Below are 23,137 nucleotides of genomic sequence, written 5' to 3'. Positions count from 1 at the left end.
GTAACAACTGGCCTAATGAACCAAAACAAAATTCTCATCATGGGTCTGCAGGAAATAAGAAACACTGACTGGGACGCCAAAGAATCTCAAGTTCATCGGCTCTACAAAGGTATACCTGGGAAGAGTGTAATGAAAAATGTCCCATAGTTTGGAACAGACTATTTAATCAGCCTCAAAATAATAAACTCAAATCACAAACCCCAAGAATCTCAACACTTACCCTAAAAGCATCTAATAAAATCTACACTATAGTAAAACGCCCATACATCCACTAATAATAAAAACAACTTCCCAAAAGATTGTAAAAAAACGGAAAAGTTCTGGGATCCACTCGACCTGACTAAAAATAACATCCCCAAAAACCATGTTGAACAATTAATCGAAGACTTCAATGCTCAATTAGGCAGAGAAAGAAGATATCATGACATCACCGGAAACGGCCCACCCAAAAGAAAACAAACAAAACAGACAGGCTCATCGATCTCTGCAGAAAACACAAACTAATTACGAAATCCATTTATTTCAAGAGGAAACATCAAAAACTCAAAACTGGAATCACCCCAACTACACTAAACAGGAATGGCAACTAGACCACGTCTTCATGAACAAACTGCAAGAAGCTCTACAATCTAAAAGTCCTTCAAGGAGTAGACGTAGGCTCAGATCACTATGTAAAGACTCGAAGCTCTGTTTCAACTGTAGGTCAATGGGACACTTAAGAAGGATTGCACCAAGTCAACTAAGTGCCCTGGATGGTACGTACATGGAGGGTCATTCCTTTGGAGGGAGAGGCTACAGGGCATCCACCAGAGTATGACAGTCCTCCAAATTAATGTGGTGAGAAGGCTCATGACGAGATTGTGGCAATCGTTGTGGAGTGGGACATGGACTTTGTCCTGGTTTCTGAAATGTTGATCTGGCATGCGGTCAGTGATGGTTGGCTAATGGACGACAGACAGGGTACGACAGTGGGGAGCATCAATGCCAGGTTTCCCCATTGTCAGATCCAAAAAAAGTTGAAGTTTTGACTATAGTAGATTTAGATAAACCACCATCGGTTTTTCTAGCAGAAGTTACCTTCTTGTCAGTACTCAATGCTGTAATAGCAGCCGTGAGGGACTTTACTTGGTCTGATAAAGCTTTTACAATTTTAATTAGTTCTTTGCACGATGAGCATTCATTCTTTTTTTGTATATTATTAGAGAGAACCTGAACAAACCTAACACTGGGTTCCTATGTTGGATACTTTCTGCTTGGTACAGGTATTTAATATAGCCTTTTCTTCCTTATAAATGGGGCGTTCTTTTGATCTTGCTGAGTGCGGATCTTTACAATTAACACATTTTTCTGTTTCAGACAAATGATGGCCACTAAAATGGTATGACAGGACAGCAGTCCTGCTTTCTCACTGACAGTTATGCCAACATAACAATGACTAAAAAACATCAATCATTTTGCTGGACTCTGTATTTAGCTATATCTTTCTTTATTAAAATCTCATCAATTTATATATAACAATAAAATCTAATCTATCTTTAACATTTCCCTTTTTCTTAATTTAAATTTTTCTCTTTAAAAGTATAGAAAGTTACCTACAACTTTCTATATTGCTTATTTCTTATTATTATACTGTTGGGAAAAAACTCTTATTATAGTAATTGTTTAGGACAATAGGCATCCTCAAGTTATTACTTCTTTTCTCACAGCTAATAATTACCAGCCACCACTAATCAATAATGACTTTCTTCCTAAGCTTGCTGTTAAAACTCACCAATGCAACTAAATAGTATCTAAAATTCTGCTGAAAAACTAAACAAAACGTTTAAAAGACCACTGTAAAAACTATCACATTCCTGATTATACTGAGGATCAGCAGTCAAAGAATTACCTAGGAATTGTTAATTTATTTTCATTTAACTAAATTTTTATTACTTCAAACTGTCTGTAATTCCTGTAAACTCTACTAAATATTTTTCCACAAATTTTCTTAATATAAATACTATTCTCCCCTTCAACACCCCCTCATAAACCAAAACATAGAAAGGGCAAAAACCCAGTCTTCTTTTAATAATTTTTTCCAAAAGCTTTCTCACTTCAGACGTGCTTAAAATAACGATTCAACTCATTTAAAATATTTTTAATTCAACTAGGTTACTTTTACATTTTAGATATTTTACACCTATTATATTTAATAGGGAGATTTAGGTCTAAACTGCCCTACATGACCAGCCTTTCTGGGCAATGTGAGTTTGACATCAAGTGATATATCCAAAATCTGGTAATCAATCCTGAATTCATGTCATCTCTATGTTGATTTCTGCATTCTGGAGGAACCCAAACTCTCCACAGAGTCCTTTATAAAAGCATTGATCTTATTCATTCTTTCTTCAAAATTCAAATTTTCTTGAAATTTCAATTCAAATTTTGAGAACCTGACACTATATTTTTATTCTTTTTTTAAGCAGAGTGGATTCATTCTACATCTTCCGTACATGTTTCAATTTGCAGTGGAGTTACTCTTACTCAATAACTTTTTAACAAACTCCTTAATTAACCATTTTTCCTTGTTTCTACAAATTTTTTTGGCTCACATTTTTCTCCTGCACATGCTGTAATATTCATCTATCGAAACTTCCTTACCTGTGTTTTTTTTTTTTTTTTTTTAGCCTCCGGTAACTACCATTTAGATAATACTTCAGAGGATGAATGAGGATGATATGTATGAGTGTAAATGAAGTGTAGTCTTGTACATTCTCAGTTCGACCATTCCTGAGATATGTGTGGTTAATTGAAACCCAACCACCAAAGAACACCGGTATCCACGATCTAGCATTCAAATCCATGTAAAAATAACTGGCTTTACTAGGACTTGAACGCTGGAACTCTCGGCTTCCAAATCAGCTGATTTGGGAAGACGCGTTCACCACTAGACCAACCCGGTGGGTCTACCTGTGTTGTTTAGTTTTGTTATACATGACTTACCTCTTTGTATGATTTGTTGTAAAGCATACAATTATCGGTCTAATCATCATCATCTTATTTCTTCCAACTTTTTTTAGTATAACAAAATTTTTTCAAATATACAGCCAATTTCTAAGGTACCTCTAATTAATTGTACCAGTTCCAAGTCCAAAATGTTAAAATTATCATTCTTTTTGATCTCTGTCAATCCTTTTATTATATTTTATTTCCCTCTCCATATAATCAATTTTTTGTCTTATACCCATAATTTTCCTTCTACTGTCCTTTTTAACACTTAAATTTTCTCAGTAATAATTTCTAATTTTCTTCATTGTTCTTCTTCAATAGAGACCTTAATTTTTTAAATAACCTTGTAATTAATATTTTAAATAATATTTTACAAAAACGTTTAAAATATAATAATTCTGATATTTTATATTTAAATTCATCAGTTTTAATTTAATCTTTAAAACAAAATTATAAAGCCAAATTTTTATTAGAATATGCCGAGACATTATAGTAGCTATATTTAGATAAATTGCTTTAATAATTTATTTACTTCTTTTATAAACAACAGCTCATTAATGATCAGATAACTTAAATAAATCGCAGATTATTATAACTGAAACAAATAATTCATTATCAATTTTATAAACAACTTCATTATAGAAGATGATTGATTATTCCTGTGCAATATACACTGATTTATACTTAGTATAACTATATCAGTCCTTTTGCCATGATATCTATAAATTCTGTAATTATTGTCTAATTATATTTCATCTTGAACTCTTTCCACCCATTTGAATTTATACTATAACTTTACTTCTCCTGTATAAAACTCTAATAAAAGTAAAAAAATATAATTAACTTTGTAAACTTCTAATTAACAAAATAATTGATTATAATTTACACAATACTACAAACTTATACTTATACTAATACTTTCCCTTATCTTTTCGTTTTAAATTAAAAAACCTTTCATCTGCTCATCGAACAAACTATACACATTTGATGTTAACTGTATAACTACTCACAACGAATTCGCTTGACAGCAGTAACAGGAAATTCAATAAATTTAAATGTAAAAAAATATCTGCCTCTCCAGCAGTTAACTTTAAAAAAATCTGAAATGTTAAAGTATGAGAATCAGATATTAGTATCACTTTATAAGAGTCTAATATACAACAGTATTTTAGCAACCCTCTTAAAATTTTTAAATTATATGCATGTTGAATCAATGATTAATAACACTTTTTTTCTTCAGAAAATCATCTGAGGTCACCACACAGTTCTGTTATACAAAAAATAATGCTGGTAGACACACAAAACTTTAATTGTAAAAAAAAATTATAAAAATTGTCCTAATTATGTAATTAATGTGAAGAGTTTAATAAAATCAACACTGTTTAAAAGATCTGCTATTATGTGCAAAAATATCTGCTGTTAAAAAATGTTTGCTACTTCACTTTGAGAACCATCTAAAATAATTACCATTAATAATTAAATTGCATTTCATTAAAATGAGGTTTTTCTTTTCTCAAGTTATTTTTTGCACGCTCAGAAATTAATGTTTCCATTTTTGCATATGTGATAGATACGAACAATTTTCAATTTTGTCCTGTACACATATGAGAATGCAATTTGTTGATAAGTGGAATAGAAATAGTAATATAGATCCAAATATCTATTAGATAAGCAAGAAGTGGGGGGAAATATGAAAACCCAGTAAGAAAAAACTTAACGGTGTGTATCTGATGATCAGTGCAATCCACATTAACACTTTACGACGTGCATGTCCTAATGACATTGTATAACATTGCTACATTTCATTGCAGTATTAGAGACAAGGGTCTTGTTAATAAATGTTATTATCCCTACCTTAATTAAGTTGCAGTATTGGACAGTTTTTCACCATGTACAGTTTGTTTGGCGAGTGGTGGCGTATGAGCTGCATGAACTATTAGTTGTCTTGATCCAGTAACAAAGAGAGTTTGGTCTGCAGACAGGAATACAGAGCAAACTTCATCTATGATGGTAGTTAAGAACACTCAGCTCCATAATTTCGCCTCTGCCAAGTTCCTTATGTCCTTAATATATTACACAAATATTACACTTCAGTAGCTAATCATAAATCTACTAGAGAAAAATGAAGCTTGTCTTGGATCTTTAAAACTATGCATAGTTTTAGTTCTGTATTTAGCTACGTGATCGTGGATGATGACATTAATTCATGATTATTTTTATTTCTAAGAATCATTGCCACAAGTTCAACATACACAATCACCGACACTATCAGTCATCTCATAAATCTTAACTCATATGATGTCAGAAGGATTTAATTTGTCAGCGAAATAAAAAAAAAGTCATAAAATAAAATGATCATGATGCTTAATAGGTGTCACTAATGATGTTACACTCTTTTGAGAAATGTAATTTTTAACACATGCCCAGACATTAATAACACTTAAGTCAAGACGATAAGGGTAATCTGACAACAGTATGTCCTTTTCAGCAACAAAGAATCTATTTTGTGCATTTCAATCATGGTTTATGTAGTTTTATCAGCATATAATTCGGTTTTGAAGAGTTCATGTGAAAATGTTATCTTGTTTCTAACGGGCCAACCGATCCTGCCTTGTTTTTATGAATTCGATTTAGGAGCTGGATTTATTTGAACACTGTGGTATGGTGAATTGTCCATGACTATAACAGATCTCAGTGACAGATTAATTAGCTATTGAGACCTAACCCATTTTTTAAAATTAAAATTCATATCATTACAGTAATCGCCCATTTTTTGACCCAACTTAACAGAGCATTTTCTATAAAACTGTCCTCCTGTATTAACTATTATTGCTCACTCCCTTTAGAAATAAGAGCTTTCAGTCCTTCTGAAGAAATGTTCCATGCTTGACCCTTCATATGGGAAAAATGTATATAGGTTTCATCTACCTATATAATTGGATGATTTTATTCATTTTAGCACATCATGGAGTGCAGATAATACAACCTTTTATTTCGTTTATCATCATTCTGCTTTCAGCTTTTTTCCACAAGAAGCCTAAATTTTTCATGACTGTATGAGTTCAAATGCTCCCTTCAACGTTATTTGATCTTTTACTAATGGCAAAAGTTTCCTCAGAGAAGGGCTTCTCCATGCTCTAAGTGAAACTCATTTACTGTCTTCCAAATAACACCTTTGTTGTAATCATTTAGGTCAATCTTCAACTTGGCTGTTTTTTACGAGGAATACTGAATTCACTTCTGTTAGTTTTATGTTGTTTTTGTTGCTTAAAAATGTGCTGAGGGGATCTAACAGATACACCAGTCAGTTTATAAACAGGAGTCTGAATTTGTTTAAAATTTTTTGCTTGTTTTTTGGGTTCTTTCTTCATAAAATTTTTAAATATTCAGAAAAACTGCTCAAATTTGACTTTTGATAATCCTCTTTCCCCCAATTTTACTGGTTTTTGCTGACATTATGAGTTCATTTTTACACTACAATAAATTAAATGTATGAACAATTCAAATAAAGTTAACTAAAAAATAACTTTTCTTTAATGACACTAATATTATTAACAAACAACAGCTGTGAACAAAGGTCGATTACGCAAGTATTAAATACTGTTCTTACCACCACCATAATCTAATGCTGTAATGCTACCGCTCATCCAATTTCTATCACCACCACTGAACAAACAAGCTGTATAAGTATGTTAGCCCTGACATGATAAAATTCTGCAAGGAGAAAATGGTCCATACATCATGACTAAAAACATAACCTTTGAAAAATCATAAAAGATGTTCGCCTTTAGAGTGCTACATATGTTCACCAAACACACATGAGTAACTGCACAGGGGCTTTTTTTAATCTATATTCATATGATTGTAATTCATAGTCGCATACATATACATAAAAGTTGTTATAGAAAAAAATGTATATGCATTCCTTCACCATTTATACTGAGAACCCTGCATTAGCTATATAGTTTGTAGGTTTTAACTTTCAGTCTATTACAAAAAAATCACCAAATTATAAATTGAGAGAAGTTGAAAACTTGCACAAGCAAGGAATTTGCAAGAGCTAGAATCTTCAAAGTCGACCTGCAGATGTCCCTGCATATCCTGGCTAGCAAGTTGTAACAAATAGTTTTACTCAGAATCTAACATTACTACATATTTATATAAATTAAAACTGACCATCATATCGTTATCAACCTGTTTACGTTCATCAGACAACATTTCTTCTTTTCTTACAATAGGTTCTTCTACTCTCAAGACCCGACTGTTGGGTGCCAAACTTCGCAACTGATTTTCAGCATTTTTTTGAAGGTCTGGATAGTAACCTTCTTCTCCTGACCTGAAAAAAAATCCAGAGAAAAAGTAAAAATTATTAGCTACTTATTAAAACGTTTTATCTTTGAAAATTTTTTTAAATTGTGAAGGCAAGCAAACCTTTGTCATGTTTTTAAGAAAACGTTAACCCATTGGCTTGTAAAAATTGTACTTTCATATATATTAAATAGTTTTTTTCTACTAACCTTATAGGAATAAATTGCAAATTATTCATAATTTGCGTGAATACATTAGATGAAATGACAGAGTACAATTTTCACTAATTATTCTAAAATTTTGTCAAATCACTTCAATCTTCTTTTTTTTTTACTTATTCTTCAATCGCATTTTTTTACTTATGGGTAATGCCATCAAGTACTATGATCCTTTTTGTTGTTTTAATGTACTTCCAAAGAATCATACAAATTCTGTGTGGGCTCATTACAATCTGGATCAATAAAATTTAAAGATGTGAATAATTTTGTTGTAAGTAAAACTTCCCATGTGAAATCCATTATCATTCTAAATGAAATCATCACAAAAAGAAACCTTTTTAATTTGATCTTTCAAGATTTAGGAACAAATAAGCAACATTTGAAACAATCTAACTATTAAAAAATTAAAACTGAGACTTCTTAACTCATTTGGTTAATATTTTATTAGCTGAAAAAAAAAAAAAATCATGAACCTTCATACGTGTAGAAGGATTATTTTCTTTTGTCCTGTTTGGGTGAAGATTTTGGGTCGCTTTAAAGCTGAGAACATATCCATTTCATATGAAATAAAATATGTTACATTTTAGTGCAAATAAAGTTTGATACCCAAATTTAAATGGTGGGGGTTGTCAAATACTTCTATTTCTACTTTTTTATGAAAATATAACAGATAGTTTACAAACTGTAAAAGTTCTGGGAGAGCGGGAAACTTTCACTCTTGTCATTTCAAATAAAGCTACATACAAATATGTTATTTTAGAAGGATATTAATATATACCTAACGCCTTTATTACAGAGTAATTTTAAGAACAATTTATATTTTAATTTAGCAATTCATGTTTTGATGTTATTCGAAGTTAAATAAACAGTGTATTTGGGGGTGTTTATCAACCTGAGATAAAAATAAAGAAGCCGATAAAAATTCTGTTGGGTAAAGCTCATTTAAAAAGCATTTCAATCACAAATTTATAAATAATTTTCAATAATTCATGTAATAACACTTGATTTTAATTTGTATAACAATTTTTTTAATTTGTATGTTCTCTATAGTAATATTTTGGTTAACTGTTAATACTGACCAGCAAAAGACCCAGGGTGCCCTGAGTATCAGAATTTTTTTACAATAGATGTGATTGTGAAGGAACATTGAAATGTAGAAAGCTTATTTGTAATTCATCACTTTTATAAATAGTTTTTGTAAAACATACTCAATGCAACACAAACATTATGCAATATACATTATTAATATTTTACAAATTCATATATATTTTCGTTTAAGTTTTTTCTCTTGTGGGTTCATAGAATTAATAAAATATGCTGAAGATGCAAAAAAGCTTTTTTTTTGTTTAAAAAAATTTCATCTAAGGCAAAATGAGTGTAGATTTGAGTGCTTTTAATTGACAGCTAAAAAAAATGGATTTTGTTAAAAAATTATTTAATTCCTCAAATTCTATTTTTTTTCAACTAATCAAAGCTGAATCATAGGGTTGTGTAACTTTTACTGGATCATCAAAGTAAACTTATCTCTACAACTACTCATTTTACTGTACGTCTCACACGAATGTGTGATGTTTTACTATAAGAGGTAGAAGAAAGGGGCAATCAGCAGCTCTTCTACAATAATAAAAAAAAGAAAAAAAGAAATTAAAAGAAAATTTGCTTTTATTTTATAAAGTTTTACACTGCGAAACCATCAGTGAATAAAATTAACTTAGGTTTGGATGTTGACATATTTTTCCTTAAGAAATTTAATCAAGTAGGGCTAGCAAAGATGAACATGTTTAATTATCATAATCAAAACTACTTGTATCTTGACTAAAGTAATACAAAACAGATGGCCAGCTTATCTAGGGAAAATTTTATATCTTATCTTTTCTCTGAAAAATGAAATAAGATTAAATAAATCACCGATTTATTAAAGTAGTTCTTCGTTTTCTTAATTATGATACTTTTTGGCCCACTATAATAAAAATGAATCTATGATGTAAACTTTTCAATGTTACACTATTAAGTCATCTGAATATTTCTCTATAAGCGAATTACTATAAAATCTTACAAACAAAAGTTTTATCATTTTTGGTACTTGCCCATATTTATCGGCATGCATATTTTTTTTCAATAGAACAACTCGACTATAAGCAGTAATTACTGAATTTATTATTTAAATAATCAAAACATTACTGTTAATTAGTTGAGGTTAGCAAGCGTAGGTTATGTTCGTTTGTGTATTGACAAATCGCATATATACACAAACATAATCTACAGTTGTTAACCTTGTCTAATTAACATTAAATGTATAAATTATAGCACTTTAAATAATGATAAATTCAGTAATTATTGCTTATGCTGGATGGCTAGATAGTGACAGATATATATATATAAATCTTCAGTTTTTGTTTTTCTTCACTAAATGAATTACAATAAACAAATATTAAAAATTTAGTTTGCAGTATCATAATCAAAAATTAGAACAGTAATAATTTACACATAAAAAAATCATAAAAAGCATGTAAAATAAACATTAAATGAAATTTATTTCATAAAATATAATAGAATGATAATTTGTTTTTTTTTTTGCTGCTTAATATTGCCACATAAGCTTGAAAAGCTTGTGGTTGGGATATGGAGATTGAATTTTTGTAATGTATGAAAAATGCCAATGCCTGACCAAGATTTGAATCCAGGATCTCTGGATGAAAGGCTGAGATGCTACCACTTGCACCATGGAGGCCAGTATGGCCTCAGTTTGTTAAATAATTAACAATTTGTGAATGAATTTACTTACTTTTTCTAAAAAAGACTAAAATATGTACACAACCATTAGCCTCTCACCAAAAACTATCTAAATCTTACATGTAAAACAAATTAGAAGAAACCTGATTAAAGTTACGAGAAATATAACTGTATGAATGTTTCAGGCAGTGAAAGAAATGGATGTGACTTGTTAATACAGGGCTCTTTGAATTGTATGACAAGCTTAAATTCATTCAATGGTGTAATTATTGTTGTTAAAATTTCTTAAATTTCAATCAGCTTTAAAATTGAATTGAAGTCACTAGGTCCATAAAAAGACCTAAATTTTGTGTTTATTCAAAACAAATCATAATTCATAACAAACAAAGGAAAGCCTCTTTCATATTTTCAGATTTCAATATGAAAATAGGATCAAATGTAAGTTGCAACAAATATAAATAAAATGGATGAAATATGTACATATTAATATTGAATATAAATGGAATCCAAATAAAGGAAATTAATGGAACTACACAGTAGAAAAAAAATTATATATATGACACAATTATAAACAGTTTACCACCAAGAGTACAAAATTCAATAAGGCTTCTTACCTTATTGCTTATTGTTATTTAATAAAAGCACTTTCGAGGGTTTCCCTCATCATCAGTTAATAAAACTTTTTCTTTTAAAAAAATCACACATTAAAGTTAAAACATTAAAATTATAAACATATATAGTCATAAAAATTTTAAAAAACTTTTGTTATATGGCTAGCCACACATAGAGTACTGTATAATTTTAGTATTTTTGTTTACTATTCTAATTAATTGTTCACTAAATCGTACCAATTTTTTATAATATACTTATTAGGTAAATTGATTTTGTATGAGTATTTTATCTATTACTTTAGAAATAAATTAAACACGGAGCGGATTTGAAACTAATTATTTTTTATATCTTTTTTATGCATTTTAGTAAGACCAGTAAGTTTGGGGGCAAATGGTTTAAATGGATATAATCTAATGTAATACCTCATATTATTACTATAATTAGAAATTGTTATTAATTAAAAATTATTTTAATTACTTTTTGTAATTTTTAACAATTTACTAGTTGGGTCTTTTACTTTTGTAAAATTATTTTCATTTATAAATGTTTTAAAAATTATTATATTAATTAACTAGCATAACAATCAGTGTGTTTGTTTTTTCAAATACAAGTACAAAACAATTACTTTAATTTTTATTTTAAATTATATATTACTTTTTTGCTGAAAAGTGGTTTCTTATTTATAAGTACATTATTAATTTTATAAATGTTATTGTAATAACATAATGTAATTATGGCTAATTCTGTTAATATTCATTTCGGTATCAATAATAATATTTTTGATAATTTTATTTTTATCGTTATCTGCTAGATTAAATTGTAAAGCATTAGCTATTATTGATTTCTCACTATTGTTGAATTTTACATTCATTTAGATTTTACAAAGTCTTATCAGAATTTTCACGTGTTTCTACCAAACTCAAAATATCCTGTTTTTCTATATTTTCAACAATATACTTTTTGTTGAAATTATTGTTATATAAATTATTATTAAAATCCTTTTTTCTATTATAATTTTTTATTTTAATCAAATTACTTATTTTCTTGTTATGAGAGGATTTTAACTCTTGTCTATATATATTATTAAACCTAATTAAATCAATTATATAATTAAACATGTCATTACCTAAAATATTTAATAAATCAAGTTATGTATGTACAATTTAATATTTATATCGTTTGTTTTATAATATCCCTGTTTGTCTTCTTGTTTTACTCTATATCTCTGCGAATATTTTTGTTTTTACGGTTTTACTTCATTGGGAATTCTTTATATTTATTTTAGCATATGTGGGTATTATATTTAGTTTTAAACTTGTTTTACTGAAATTTATTAAATGTATAACATTCTGTAACTTAATGTGCATTTTGTAAAAATAATAGGGCATTTTTGCCTGGTCAGCATTTATAATTACCCTTAGCAAAATCAATTCTTTTGTTATTGAATTTGTCCATATTCCCCTTGTACTAATTATGTCAATGACAAAAGTATAAGCAATTTACCACCAAGAATACATAATTCAATAATGCTCTTACCCTCGAGCTTATTGTTATTTCATAAAAACACTTTTGAGGATTTCCCTCATCAACAGTTAATAAAACTTTTTCTGTTTAAAACATCACACATTAAACTTAAAACACGAAAATTGTAAACATATAAAAGTATGCAGCCATAAAATTTTTTTAAAATTTGTTGTGGCTAGCCACACATACATAAAATTTTTTTTAAATTTTTATGACTATATATTTTTATATGTTTACAATTTTAGTGTTTTTAAGTTTTTATGTCTGATTTTTTTAAAAGAAAAGGTTTTATTAACTGATGATGAGGGAAATCCTCAAAAGTGCTCTTTTATGAAATAACAATAAGCATAAGGTAAGAAGCATTATTGAATTTTGTACTCTTGGTAATAAACAGCTTATATTTGTTTTTGACATAATTAGTACAGAGGGGAATATGGTCAAATACAATAACAAAAGAACTGATTTTGCATATATATATATATTTATATATATTATATATATATATATATTTATATTACAGATGGTGAAAAGTCTATAGGAAAATTCATCGGAGACTAGTATTAGTTAAAGGTGTAATTGTTAAAGAGTGATGCGCAACAAATAATTATTGTAGTGGTACTAACGTATTGTACTAGCACATGCTGTACCACAATGCTGTACCATATATATATTACAACCGGAGATATGAATTTTCTAAAATTCAAGATTTACTTAAAAATATAACAAGCTGTTTATCTCACACAAAAGCAAATGTCCTCAGCTTTAGAATGAATCTAAATTCAACATTTTAGTTCAACAGTGACTAGAGAAAATTGCTTTTAAATATATGAGGGTTCATTGAAGTGTTCTAATATTATTACAATTTTTGCTTTTTCTACTAATTTTTTTAGAAATACAAGAGGATCAGGTTGAGTACTGCAATGATCAGACATGGAATGACCCAGCATATTGTGATATTTCACATGACTACAATGAGAATTAGACAAAATCAATAAGTAACAGGAGAAAGTCTTTAGCTACTTTTCATAGTTTGGTTGGCAAATATAAAACTAAAGATCTTTACCTCTCATAAAATTCGAAGTATTTTCTACACTAGTTAAGGATAAAAAAAATGTGGGCAGCCATGTATTATATTTTACAATTGGCTAAAAGATAGGATCCTGTAATTTTGTTTGCTGGCGAGAGTGAAACCAATATAAAAATAGTTGAAAGACTTAAATTATCTTCCTACAAAGAAGATTTTTGAATAAATTCATCATTCAATTAACCGTTTATAGTTAATAAAAAAAAATGCAAACATGTAGGTCTATTTTTGTACTAAAAATATACTTATTATATAGCTACAAATTTAAGATAAAAAAAAACCAACATTGCACTACAAACCACTAGCTGTTACAAACTACACACATAACCTTTAAAAAACAATTATCTCAAGTACACAGTAAAACAATTTTCTCACTACCACTGTTGAAAAAATCATACATATTTATTTTAGTAAAAGAATGGGGTTTTATCAGAGACAATTAATTCATTTTATTTAAAAAATGTTGCAAGGTTAACTTACTAAGTACGAATAGTAACTAAATCTACCATAGTAGTAACTGAAAATTGTTAAAATTTCAGAACAAACTTAAAATTCTGAATTTAAAAAACTTAAAATTCATTAGAAGCAAAGTGGTATAATAACCAAACAAAAAATTCGTTGCACAACTTGCAGTTTCTTACCTTAAAATTTTCACAATTTTTTCAAGTTCCTTAACATTCTTACACTGTTGAACATATTCAAAGGTTAATTGATCAAGAGAAATATCGTATTTATTTAGTAAACTTTTTTTTTGAACGGTTGTTTGTTGAACTGGTTGATCAACAGTTTCATCCAACATTGCACTAACCAAACTTTAGATCTTCCTTTGTTCTACGATTTTCCACAATTGAATGATATATTGTAATGGAGGAACGTTAAACAACGATCATTAAGTGAATATTACTAGATGTAAAATGATAATTATTGTTAGTTTACACAAATTTAAAAACTCAGCAAATAAATAAACAAACATAAATCACAGGATGCAATTCCAGAAAACTCCTAGTCCTCAGCCAGTTTCCATGACAACATTCTTGAGTAGATTTAAGTAAGTTTTGTAAGTACTTACAATTTCTAAAAAAAATAAATAATAATGAAAATAAATAACTTAATTGAATTTACATAAAAAGAAGTTTTTATAGTAAAGTGTTGTGTAGTGTTAGTGATTTATGTAGAAAGTAGTTGAGAATCAGGATCTCTTTGTATTACTGCAACAATCAGCTGTTTTAATTATATAATTTATCTCTAACAGTCAGCTGAATAATTAATCTGCGTAATCACCTAACGTTTAGTCTGTTGGAATTTATTTACTCATTGTATTTTCGACAGTGCAATTTGCATAATCCTGGCAGTAGTACCATATTTTTGATTTTTCATATTGCAAAGATATAAATGAAAATATGAATTTGTCAAATGTGTTAATTGAAACTGCTTTGTAATTTACGAAACGAATTTATAGACTTATTGTCTGTTTTATATTCTTAATTTTTTTCTATTCTCCAAAAATTGCAAAATAAATTATTTTGTTTTTGATTTTTGTTGGAGCAAATTCAAATAATTTCGTACATTGTATTCTTAATGTTATTTGTTTCAACTTCTCACTAAAAAAAAAATAATTTAAACTAATTGATTTCTCCTACTTTTAATTCTTTATCTATAATTTAGTTGTTATCTTCCATATCATAAAAAGAAAGTACACCACAGAATTGCTCATAGGTACTTAAAATTGATAAAGGTACTTAAATAAGAGATTTTATTGCTCTTTATGGAGGTTTGTAAAGAAGGAACAGTGTTAGAAAGTATCTTACCTACTTACGGTGTGATAAATTATGTGAAAAACGTTTCCTAGCCTTTGTGTAAAATTTTGAGCTTTGGGACCTGTAAGACTTTTATTTCTGTATGACCAAAATTAGATTCTTGTTTATATATTTTGCATCTTGATGTGCAAAATTTCATTTGTATATTGTACTATATTGCTATAGAGTTTAGCTATAAGGTCTGGAAAATAAAAATTGACATGGAGTGTTTATAACTTTAAGTAAATATAATATGGTGTTGCTAGTACTATAAAATATTTCTCTAGTTATGAATTGTAAAACCACTGTGAAACAACACTGAATGAAAAAGCAATTTAAATATTAATCAAAGGGTTTTAATATATGTACTTAAAATATTAAAATGATTATAATCAAGCGTTTAGAAAAAAGGAAGAAAAAAAATAGAGCCGAATTGAACTATTTCACCAGCTATACATAACTTGGAATCTCAGTTTAATTTTCAGATAATAAAGTAAAATGATGAGGATTTGTGAAGGTTGTTTTTAATAATAATATTAATAATGTTTAATAATATTCTACATTTGTACAGAAAAGGACCATATCTAAATATACATAAAAATTATTAAATATATAAGCACATAAAAATAGTATACTAAATGAACAGACCCAACTTAAATACTTACTCTTAGACTACCTTCTAAATATGTGTGTGACTTATTTAAAATGTTTACCAGCTGATGTCTTGCTTTAATGCAGCATCAGTCACTAGAGATCTAACAAAAATGACAGAATGTTTTGAATTAAGCCATCACAAACAATTTTTAAAATAAAATATGGTTCTGTTTGTCTAGAAAGATTATATTTTTATTTGAATTTCAAAAATAAATTCATAAATATTTCATTTTTTTAAATGCAAATTTTAATGCCATCAACATATGCCATTAAAATTTAATCCTAATTAAATTAGGATAATTAACCATAATTATGCTGAAATCCCAAAGCATATTATTCAGTCAGGCAAGGTCACTCTATTTAGGGAGGTGATTTTAGAGCTAAAAATAAAAAAAGGAATTTATTTAAACATGGATACAGAAATGCTTTATTTTTCGTTTTTAGTTTCTGAAAGAGTTCACTCTGGTTTTTTCTCTGTAGATGATATAATGCAGTACTAAAATTTTTTTATCATTAATTATGGTAAAAATTATGTTCTCTTATGTTGTTTGATCTGAAAAATAAATCTAAAAAAAAGTTTCCAGATCTGTACCACAAAAATTATTCATTTTGAGAAAAGTAAAAAACTCAAAAAATTCAAGCCAACTTTTTAGATTAAAATGCATAAAATAACTTTGTTAAATTGCCAACTCACAAATAAAACTTTGAAACAAGTTTTATAAAGAATCTAATTCTGAGAATACTGATGGTAAATAGTCAAAACACAAATGCTAGTTTGAGAAACTTGATAAAAGTAAAACAAGGTAGGCATTTTTATGGTTCTAAATTTTATTACTTTACTTTTTCTTTTTCTGTTTATCCTCTGGAACCACTGTAAGGCAATACTTCAGACGATGAATGAGGATGATATATATGAATGTAAATGAAGTTAGTCTTGTAAAGTCTCAGGTCGACCATTCTTGAGATGTGTGGTTAATTGAAACCCAACCACCAAAGAGCATCAGTATCCATGATTTAGTATTCAAATCCGTATAAAAGTAACTGCCTTTATTAGCAATTGAACCTTGGAACTCTTGATTTCAAAATCAGCTCATTTGTGCTAAATTTTATTACTAAATAAAAAATCAGGGATATCAGTATTCAGGCTTATAAAAATTTTAACTTATTTACCTTGATGATACTGTTGAGATTAAAACTAACAACTAAAGTTCATGAATTTAAATTTTAAACATAAATAAACACAATTCAAAATTAAATAGTTATAATTATAGATTTATCATTACACATTTAAATTATAGTTCTATACAAAAATAAACAGCTAAGTGTCTAGCACTATGTAATACTGTATGGACAATGGATAACTTTCAAATTAAATTTCAGTTAATTTAGTGATGCCAATTAGTTGTCAAAGTAATCAAAATCAAATTGAAAATATTTTATAACAGCCAGCTGATTTGTAAATAAAGTAACTGTATTAAATTGCATTTTCACTTTTCTTTATTACCTTTTTTTTGCTTTTTAATTGAAGTACAATTTCTCTAACCAGAATTTATTTTTATTGATGTATTTTCATCAAATTATCAAAATTAAATTCTTTCCAAAATATGTTATAAAGTTTTATTTGTGAACAACCAATTTTATGAAATTATTTTACACCTTTTAATCTAAAAAAATATGTTTTCTGATTTGAATTTGTTGAATTGTAAGTGATTAAAAAAAAAAGTATATATATATATAACCATTATTAGAAAAAAAAAAAAAATCAGATCAATAACAAACATTTATACTAATCTTTTTTCCATAATAAATGGCCCAACAGTTTTAGTACTGCATTATATTAGCTATGGACCAATAGTAGAGTGAATTCTTTTGGCAGCTGTAACTCAGCTAATTATCTGACTGTTCTTATTTTTTGTTCTAGAATCACTTCCGAAAATATTTTCTTTTCTTGGCGGATCATTCAGTATAAGTTAACATGGAATAATAGAACTTCACTTACAATTTATTTTTAATTCATAAGTAAAGGAAGTGAAAATAGGCACAAAATATCAAACAGCTTAATTTTTTTGTGATCCTCTTTTCACTAATATCTCAGCTGTTATCAACTGATGTGAACAAATCCTTTTTTCTTATAATTTTATAAAACTAATATTTACAGGGCTAAAAGTGATTAAAAGGTTTTAGCTTAAAAATAATATGAATTATAATATACAATGAATTTTAAAAAAGATTAATTTCAGCGAAATAAAAGATTTTAATGATACTATTTTAGAATTTTTAAAGTTAAATTTTCAAACTTATTTATTTTGAAGATATTGTGGACGTATGTAAACCAAATAAAATATCTCAATCTGTTCTTAAGATATAAATTCTGATTGAAAAAACAAAACTTAAGGAGAGAGAGAGAAAATGAAATCAGATTCACCATAAATGGGTATTTATCCACATGAAATATTTTGTGTATTTGATGTCCTGAACCAGTCCTTTTAAGTTTGGCTAACAGCTCCTGGGGCACTCTGTAAATTTCTATGAAGGTGTCAATTCTAGCATCAACTTAGAAAACTGATTACCACTGGGAAAGCTAATTTTATCATTAGATCTCTTTTAATAATTATATGACTTATATAATAATGATAACTGTACATTTTTAATTGATTAATATGTTCTTCATTTAATTTAAAAGTGATATTTTACAAGAAAAAAAAAATTACATTTTATTTTTTAAATTGGTTATTGTAAACTTTATTAATGTGAAAGTTATAAAATTTTCACTTAAAAGTGTGTTATAATCAATTTAAAAACTATTTAATATTTTTTAGAAGTGATGTATCATGTATTCCAAAATTCAAATATTAATTACGAGTATAATAGTGGAACTTAACCATATTATAATGTTAGTGTCAGTGTCATGTATTTCAAAATTAAATTTCCAACAAAATACTAGCAAAGCATACTAGCCTAAATTAAAGCAATACAAATTAAGAATAGATATATGGAAACCAACTGAGTGGCATCTTTCTATGTGTTTGGTGCTACCCATTTGTGCATAAATTACATATTATATAATATAGTGTAATTCTGATTGTTTGTTCTTATATTTTTACAAAATATAACTATGTATATATTTTTTATTTGTATTTTATCTCTACTATAATTTTCTAGCATTAGCTAGAAAATTAGAGTAAAAACTATAGTTTGGAATGCTGGAATATTTATTTTTTTGGATGTTAGAAACCTTTTTTTTACTGTGTATCATAGAAAGAAGGTTTTACAAATGTTGGCCATTATTCTCCAACAATTCAATTACAAGCAATGATGATGTTAATGGTAATAATAAAAAAATGTAAGTACCTTCAAATTGCCTATGATAAATATACATTTTTTTTTTATTTAAAAAATATACTACTTATCTGAAAAAAACTTAGTAAGACAATTTACAAAAAAAAAAACGACAGTAAGACAATTTACTTACAAAAAAAAATTTGTAATTTTCAGTAAGGTATCAAACCCTGTGTGTTCTACTTTTGTACTTGCTGATAAAAGTAAATCAATTAAAAAAAAAAACTTAAATGTAATTTAAATTAAGAAATACAAATATCAGTTTTTGGTTTAGAGAATCCGACTATGGGTTTTCTTATTTCATTAAAAAAATAAATTGATTATCTATTCAAGCGTTTAAAAAAAAAAAAAAAATCAACTGCAGTGAAATATTCTTTTATGTAATACTTAATTTTAACATCAAGCTTGTCTGTCATCAAAATTATTATAAAATTTTCAATACAGTTACTGAGATTGATTTAGTCTGGTTTAAATTAAAAATGTTTTTCTTAAATTTAAATTAACAAAACAATTAGTAATACAATTTTTATTTAGTCATGGTTGTGTAACTAAATAAGAATTATAAAGAATTATCCTTTTTCTCTGAGCATAAAATGAGGTGTTATTAGTGCCCACACACAAAATTACTGTAGTAAATGATTAAAAATTAACAATCAAAATTTACCTTACAAATTAAAATGAAGTAAAATACCTCTGTGGCATGCTAAATATGAAATAAAAATAATGTTAAAAACCTAACATAAAACAATAAAATTGTTTAAAATATTTAATTCCAGATGCATGGTCTTAAGAAATCGTCAGATATTAAACAACATCGATACATTGTTTCCTAAAATATTTTTACGTTAGCCCTGATTTAAACTTCCAATGGAATGCCACTTAAGACACACAGTCCAGAGGGATGTGGTACACCATAAGTGGGCAGTTGCAGTAAATACAGATGGGTGCAGTGGTCTGATTCATGAGGTATCCACGACTAGGTTTAGTATGTCCTATTTGCAAACGGCAAATAATAACCTCTTCTCGACGGTTATTCCTGTATGAGGAGCTCCATGGCAACAGATTGTTCTTAACTCACTTATCATGATTACCTTCTTCAGAAAATAGAAAGATTGCTCAAAACAGTGTGATTAATAAAAGGAGGCTGCAAACAGGCCTCTTTTGCTGCATGATCATTGCCTGAAATTCCAATAAGATTAGAGATCAAGCAGAAGCTCTGCTGATATAGAAGAGGAGTTGTTAGGAATCTGGCAAAGCAGGTGCGACAAGAAGACAAAAGGTCAATGCACGCCCGCATTGTCTGAGATATTAGAAACTGGTATTGAAGGACTCATGGCTTGCTGGGTTACTCTATAATGCAATTCCTGGCAAGCCATGGAGAATATAGAGTTTTCTTCTACAAATTCTGTTTGGACCATTCGGACCTTTGTCCCGTGTGTGCTGAGGAGGAGACCCCTTTACATGTTTATTTTAGTTATACACAGTTTGAGAATGAACACCAAGAGATGCTGGAATCCTTGGGAACAGAGGTCATGTTAATCCAGAAAATACTCAGATAATTCTGATGAGAGGACCTCTAGAGTGGAAGGCTATAGAGGACTACGTTAAGAAAGTGAATGACAGATTACATGTCTCGGAAGAAGCTCGCCAGGGAATTCGACCCCGGAGGGTGCCGGGCCGGACAGCCCCGTGGCTGAGAGCTTAGAGGGCCCCCCGAGAGCGCGGAGGTCGTCTTTGTGCGATGAGGTCGCGGGCGCTCCGCATATCGGCATCTGATGGCTGTGAACTTCCTCTGTCAGAGGTAATGTTTCAAGAGCGGTTTCAGAAAGGGGAAGGAAAAAGAATCTCATTGTTGTTACATTGAGTTATTTCAGAGATAGCAGAATGTAAATCATAGGCAACAGGGTGTCTCGATCAGCTCCCTAACGAATATTAGAAAAAACTCTCAGCATGTCTAACAATTTACTTTCAGCCCCTTTAAATATGTTACCCAAGTCAGTCGTTGATCAAACCATAATCCTAAAAATATAACCCATGTGGATGGTTCAACTGGTTCACCGAGTAAAAATAGCAGAGGTCAATATGTTCCTTCAAGCGTGAAAAGCAGATGAATTTTGTTTTCTTCAGAGAAAAAGATTCTAAATTGGTTATTGTGTTTTGGGGCAGCCTCTTGCCAGTAGCTAAAGTTCTAGATGATACGTAAATAAAAAAAAAACATCTATGAATATAGAACACATGACGATTTTTCGCACGCAGTTTGTTTTATTATACATGGCAACGACAAAGTAATACTTACGACACTTTTCCGTTCTCTAGTGTAAAATTTTCGGACTCTGTTCCAACTCGAACTCGAAAGAAACGACTACTAAGAAAACTCCCTGATAAATGCAAAGAGATTCCCTTGTGACCGCATTCATGCATTTTATTTCTCTTCTCCAAGCCGTGTCACACGCCTTTTGCATACTGAAAAATACAGCAACGAGGCGTTGACGAAGTAGGAAAGCGTTTTGAATGACGGATTCAAGAGCAACTACATGATCGATAGACTATCTACCTTGATGGAAACCGCATTGTTCGGAAGCAATTAGAGCGTTTCTGTCAAGGTACCACACTTTGCAATGGATTACCATTCGTTCCATCAACCTGCAAAAGGTGGTTAAGGAAATAGGACGATAACTTGAGGGGCACGATTTATCTTTACCAAGTTTCAGTACGGGTATCATCAATGCTTCTGAAACAAGAATCTGGATAAACCTGATCTGAAGATATTCTATTATAGATACACAAAAATGTTTTAATACAGTATCTGGGAGGTGTGATAGCATACTGACCTGATATTATAATTTCCATGGAAAGTGTCATGCGAATTATTCAAGGCATATCTTAGTTCATCAAAAGAGAAAGATATGTTTAATTCATTTCGTGAATCTCCAATCTCATTTCGTGGGTATCCAATCATAAATGGGATATTTTCTACCTGTAACTTATACCTCATAAACTCTGAGTAGAAAGATGATGTAAGTGAAACTGTCTTAAACGAGTTTCCAAACGTGTTTGCCACATCACTTGGCACAGTGATAAGGATGGCGTTGCTTTCCAGTCAAGTTGGCTTGGTACTTGTCCAGATCCACGCAACCGATGATGGAGTTGTCTGAGAAATGGTATCGACGTAATTAATCATGATTTCCGTTTAACACATCGAAATAATCGATGGAAACAGCCCTCTCATTGCGAAAGGCGGTGCAGAGCAATTCAGTCGTAGGTTTTCGATTAAAATTTTAAAGCCCTGTGACGATCCCTTAGTGCATTCCTACAGTCTTCATTTCACCAAGGAACAGCAGGCCGCCTTGGCTTTCCAGACATTAAAGGAATGAATTCATTTGTGCTATCAATTATGTAAACTTGGCAAGTTGGTGGATCGTGCTACCACTCTTGTTGTATTGGCCAAAGGGATCCTTGCACCCGATCCAGTCCGCTTTTCAAACCACACATATATGTGGCTGACTCTGAGGCAAATCACTATTACCAACTAAGAAAACAACCGTCTGGAATCGCTTCTAAGGAAGTTTGTGGAAACCACGCACCAGGTAAGATGTGGGAGTAGGGATACTGAATACAAGGACAGGTCGATGCATGAAAGTGTACCTCTCTCTCTCTCTTTCTTTTTAGTCTCTGAAACCATTATAAGGCATTACTTCTGAGTATGAATGTAAATGAAGTGTAGTCTTGTACAATTTCAGGTCAGCCATTCCTGAGATGTATGGTTAATTGAAACCCAACCACCAAAAAACACCATTATCCATGTAAAACCAATACCCATGTAAAAGTATCTGCCATATAAAAGTAATAGAATTCTTGACTTCATAATCAGCTGATTTGTG

The 23,137-nt window shown here is 29.3% G+C and overlaps 1 protein-coding gene across 2 annotated transcripts in view; it reads right to left on the bottom strand.

The window, feature by feature from the left end:
• Spag1 (Spag1 axonemal dynein assembly factor) overlaps positions 1–14,650 on the bottom strand; it is a 36,373-nt gene extending 21,723 nt beyond the window's left edge. Inside the window, exons 1-2 of one of the 2 annotated variants that reach the window (XM_075374553.1) lie at positions 14,109–14,650; positions 7,165–7,324 (exon numbers count right to left, since the gene is read on the bottom strand). In XM_075374553.1, the coding sequence (XP_075230668.1) occupies positions 7,165–7,324; positions 14,109–14,266 (318 nt within the window). In that variant the 5' untranslated portion in view covers positions 14,267–14,650. The remainder of the gene's footprint in view (positions 1–7,164; positions 7,325–14,108) is intronic. The other variant, XM_075374552.1, reaches the window with a different exon arrangement.
• Between the last annotated feature and the right edge of the window lie 8,487 nt (positions 14,651–23,137).

The sequence above is a fragment of the Lycorma delicatula genome, chromosome 9 (assembly GCF_047948215.1).
Source record: "Lycorma delicatula isolate Av1 chromosome 9, ASM4794821v1, whole genome shotgun sequence".
NCBI classification, from domain to species: Eukaryota; Metazoa; Arthropoda; class Insecta; order Hemiptera; family Fulgoridae; genus Lycorma; species Lycorma delicatula.
This window is presented reverse-complemented; position numbering and strand designations above follow the sequence as displayed.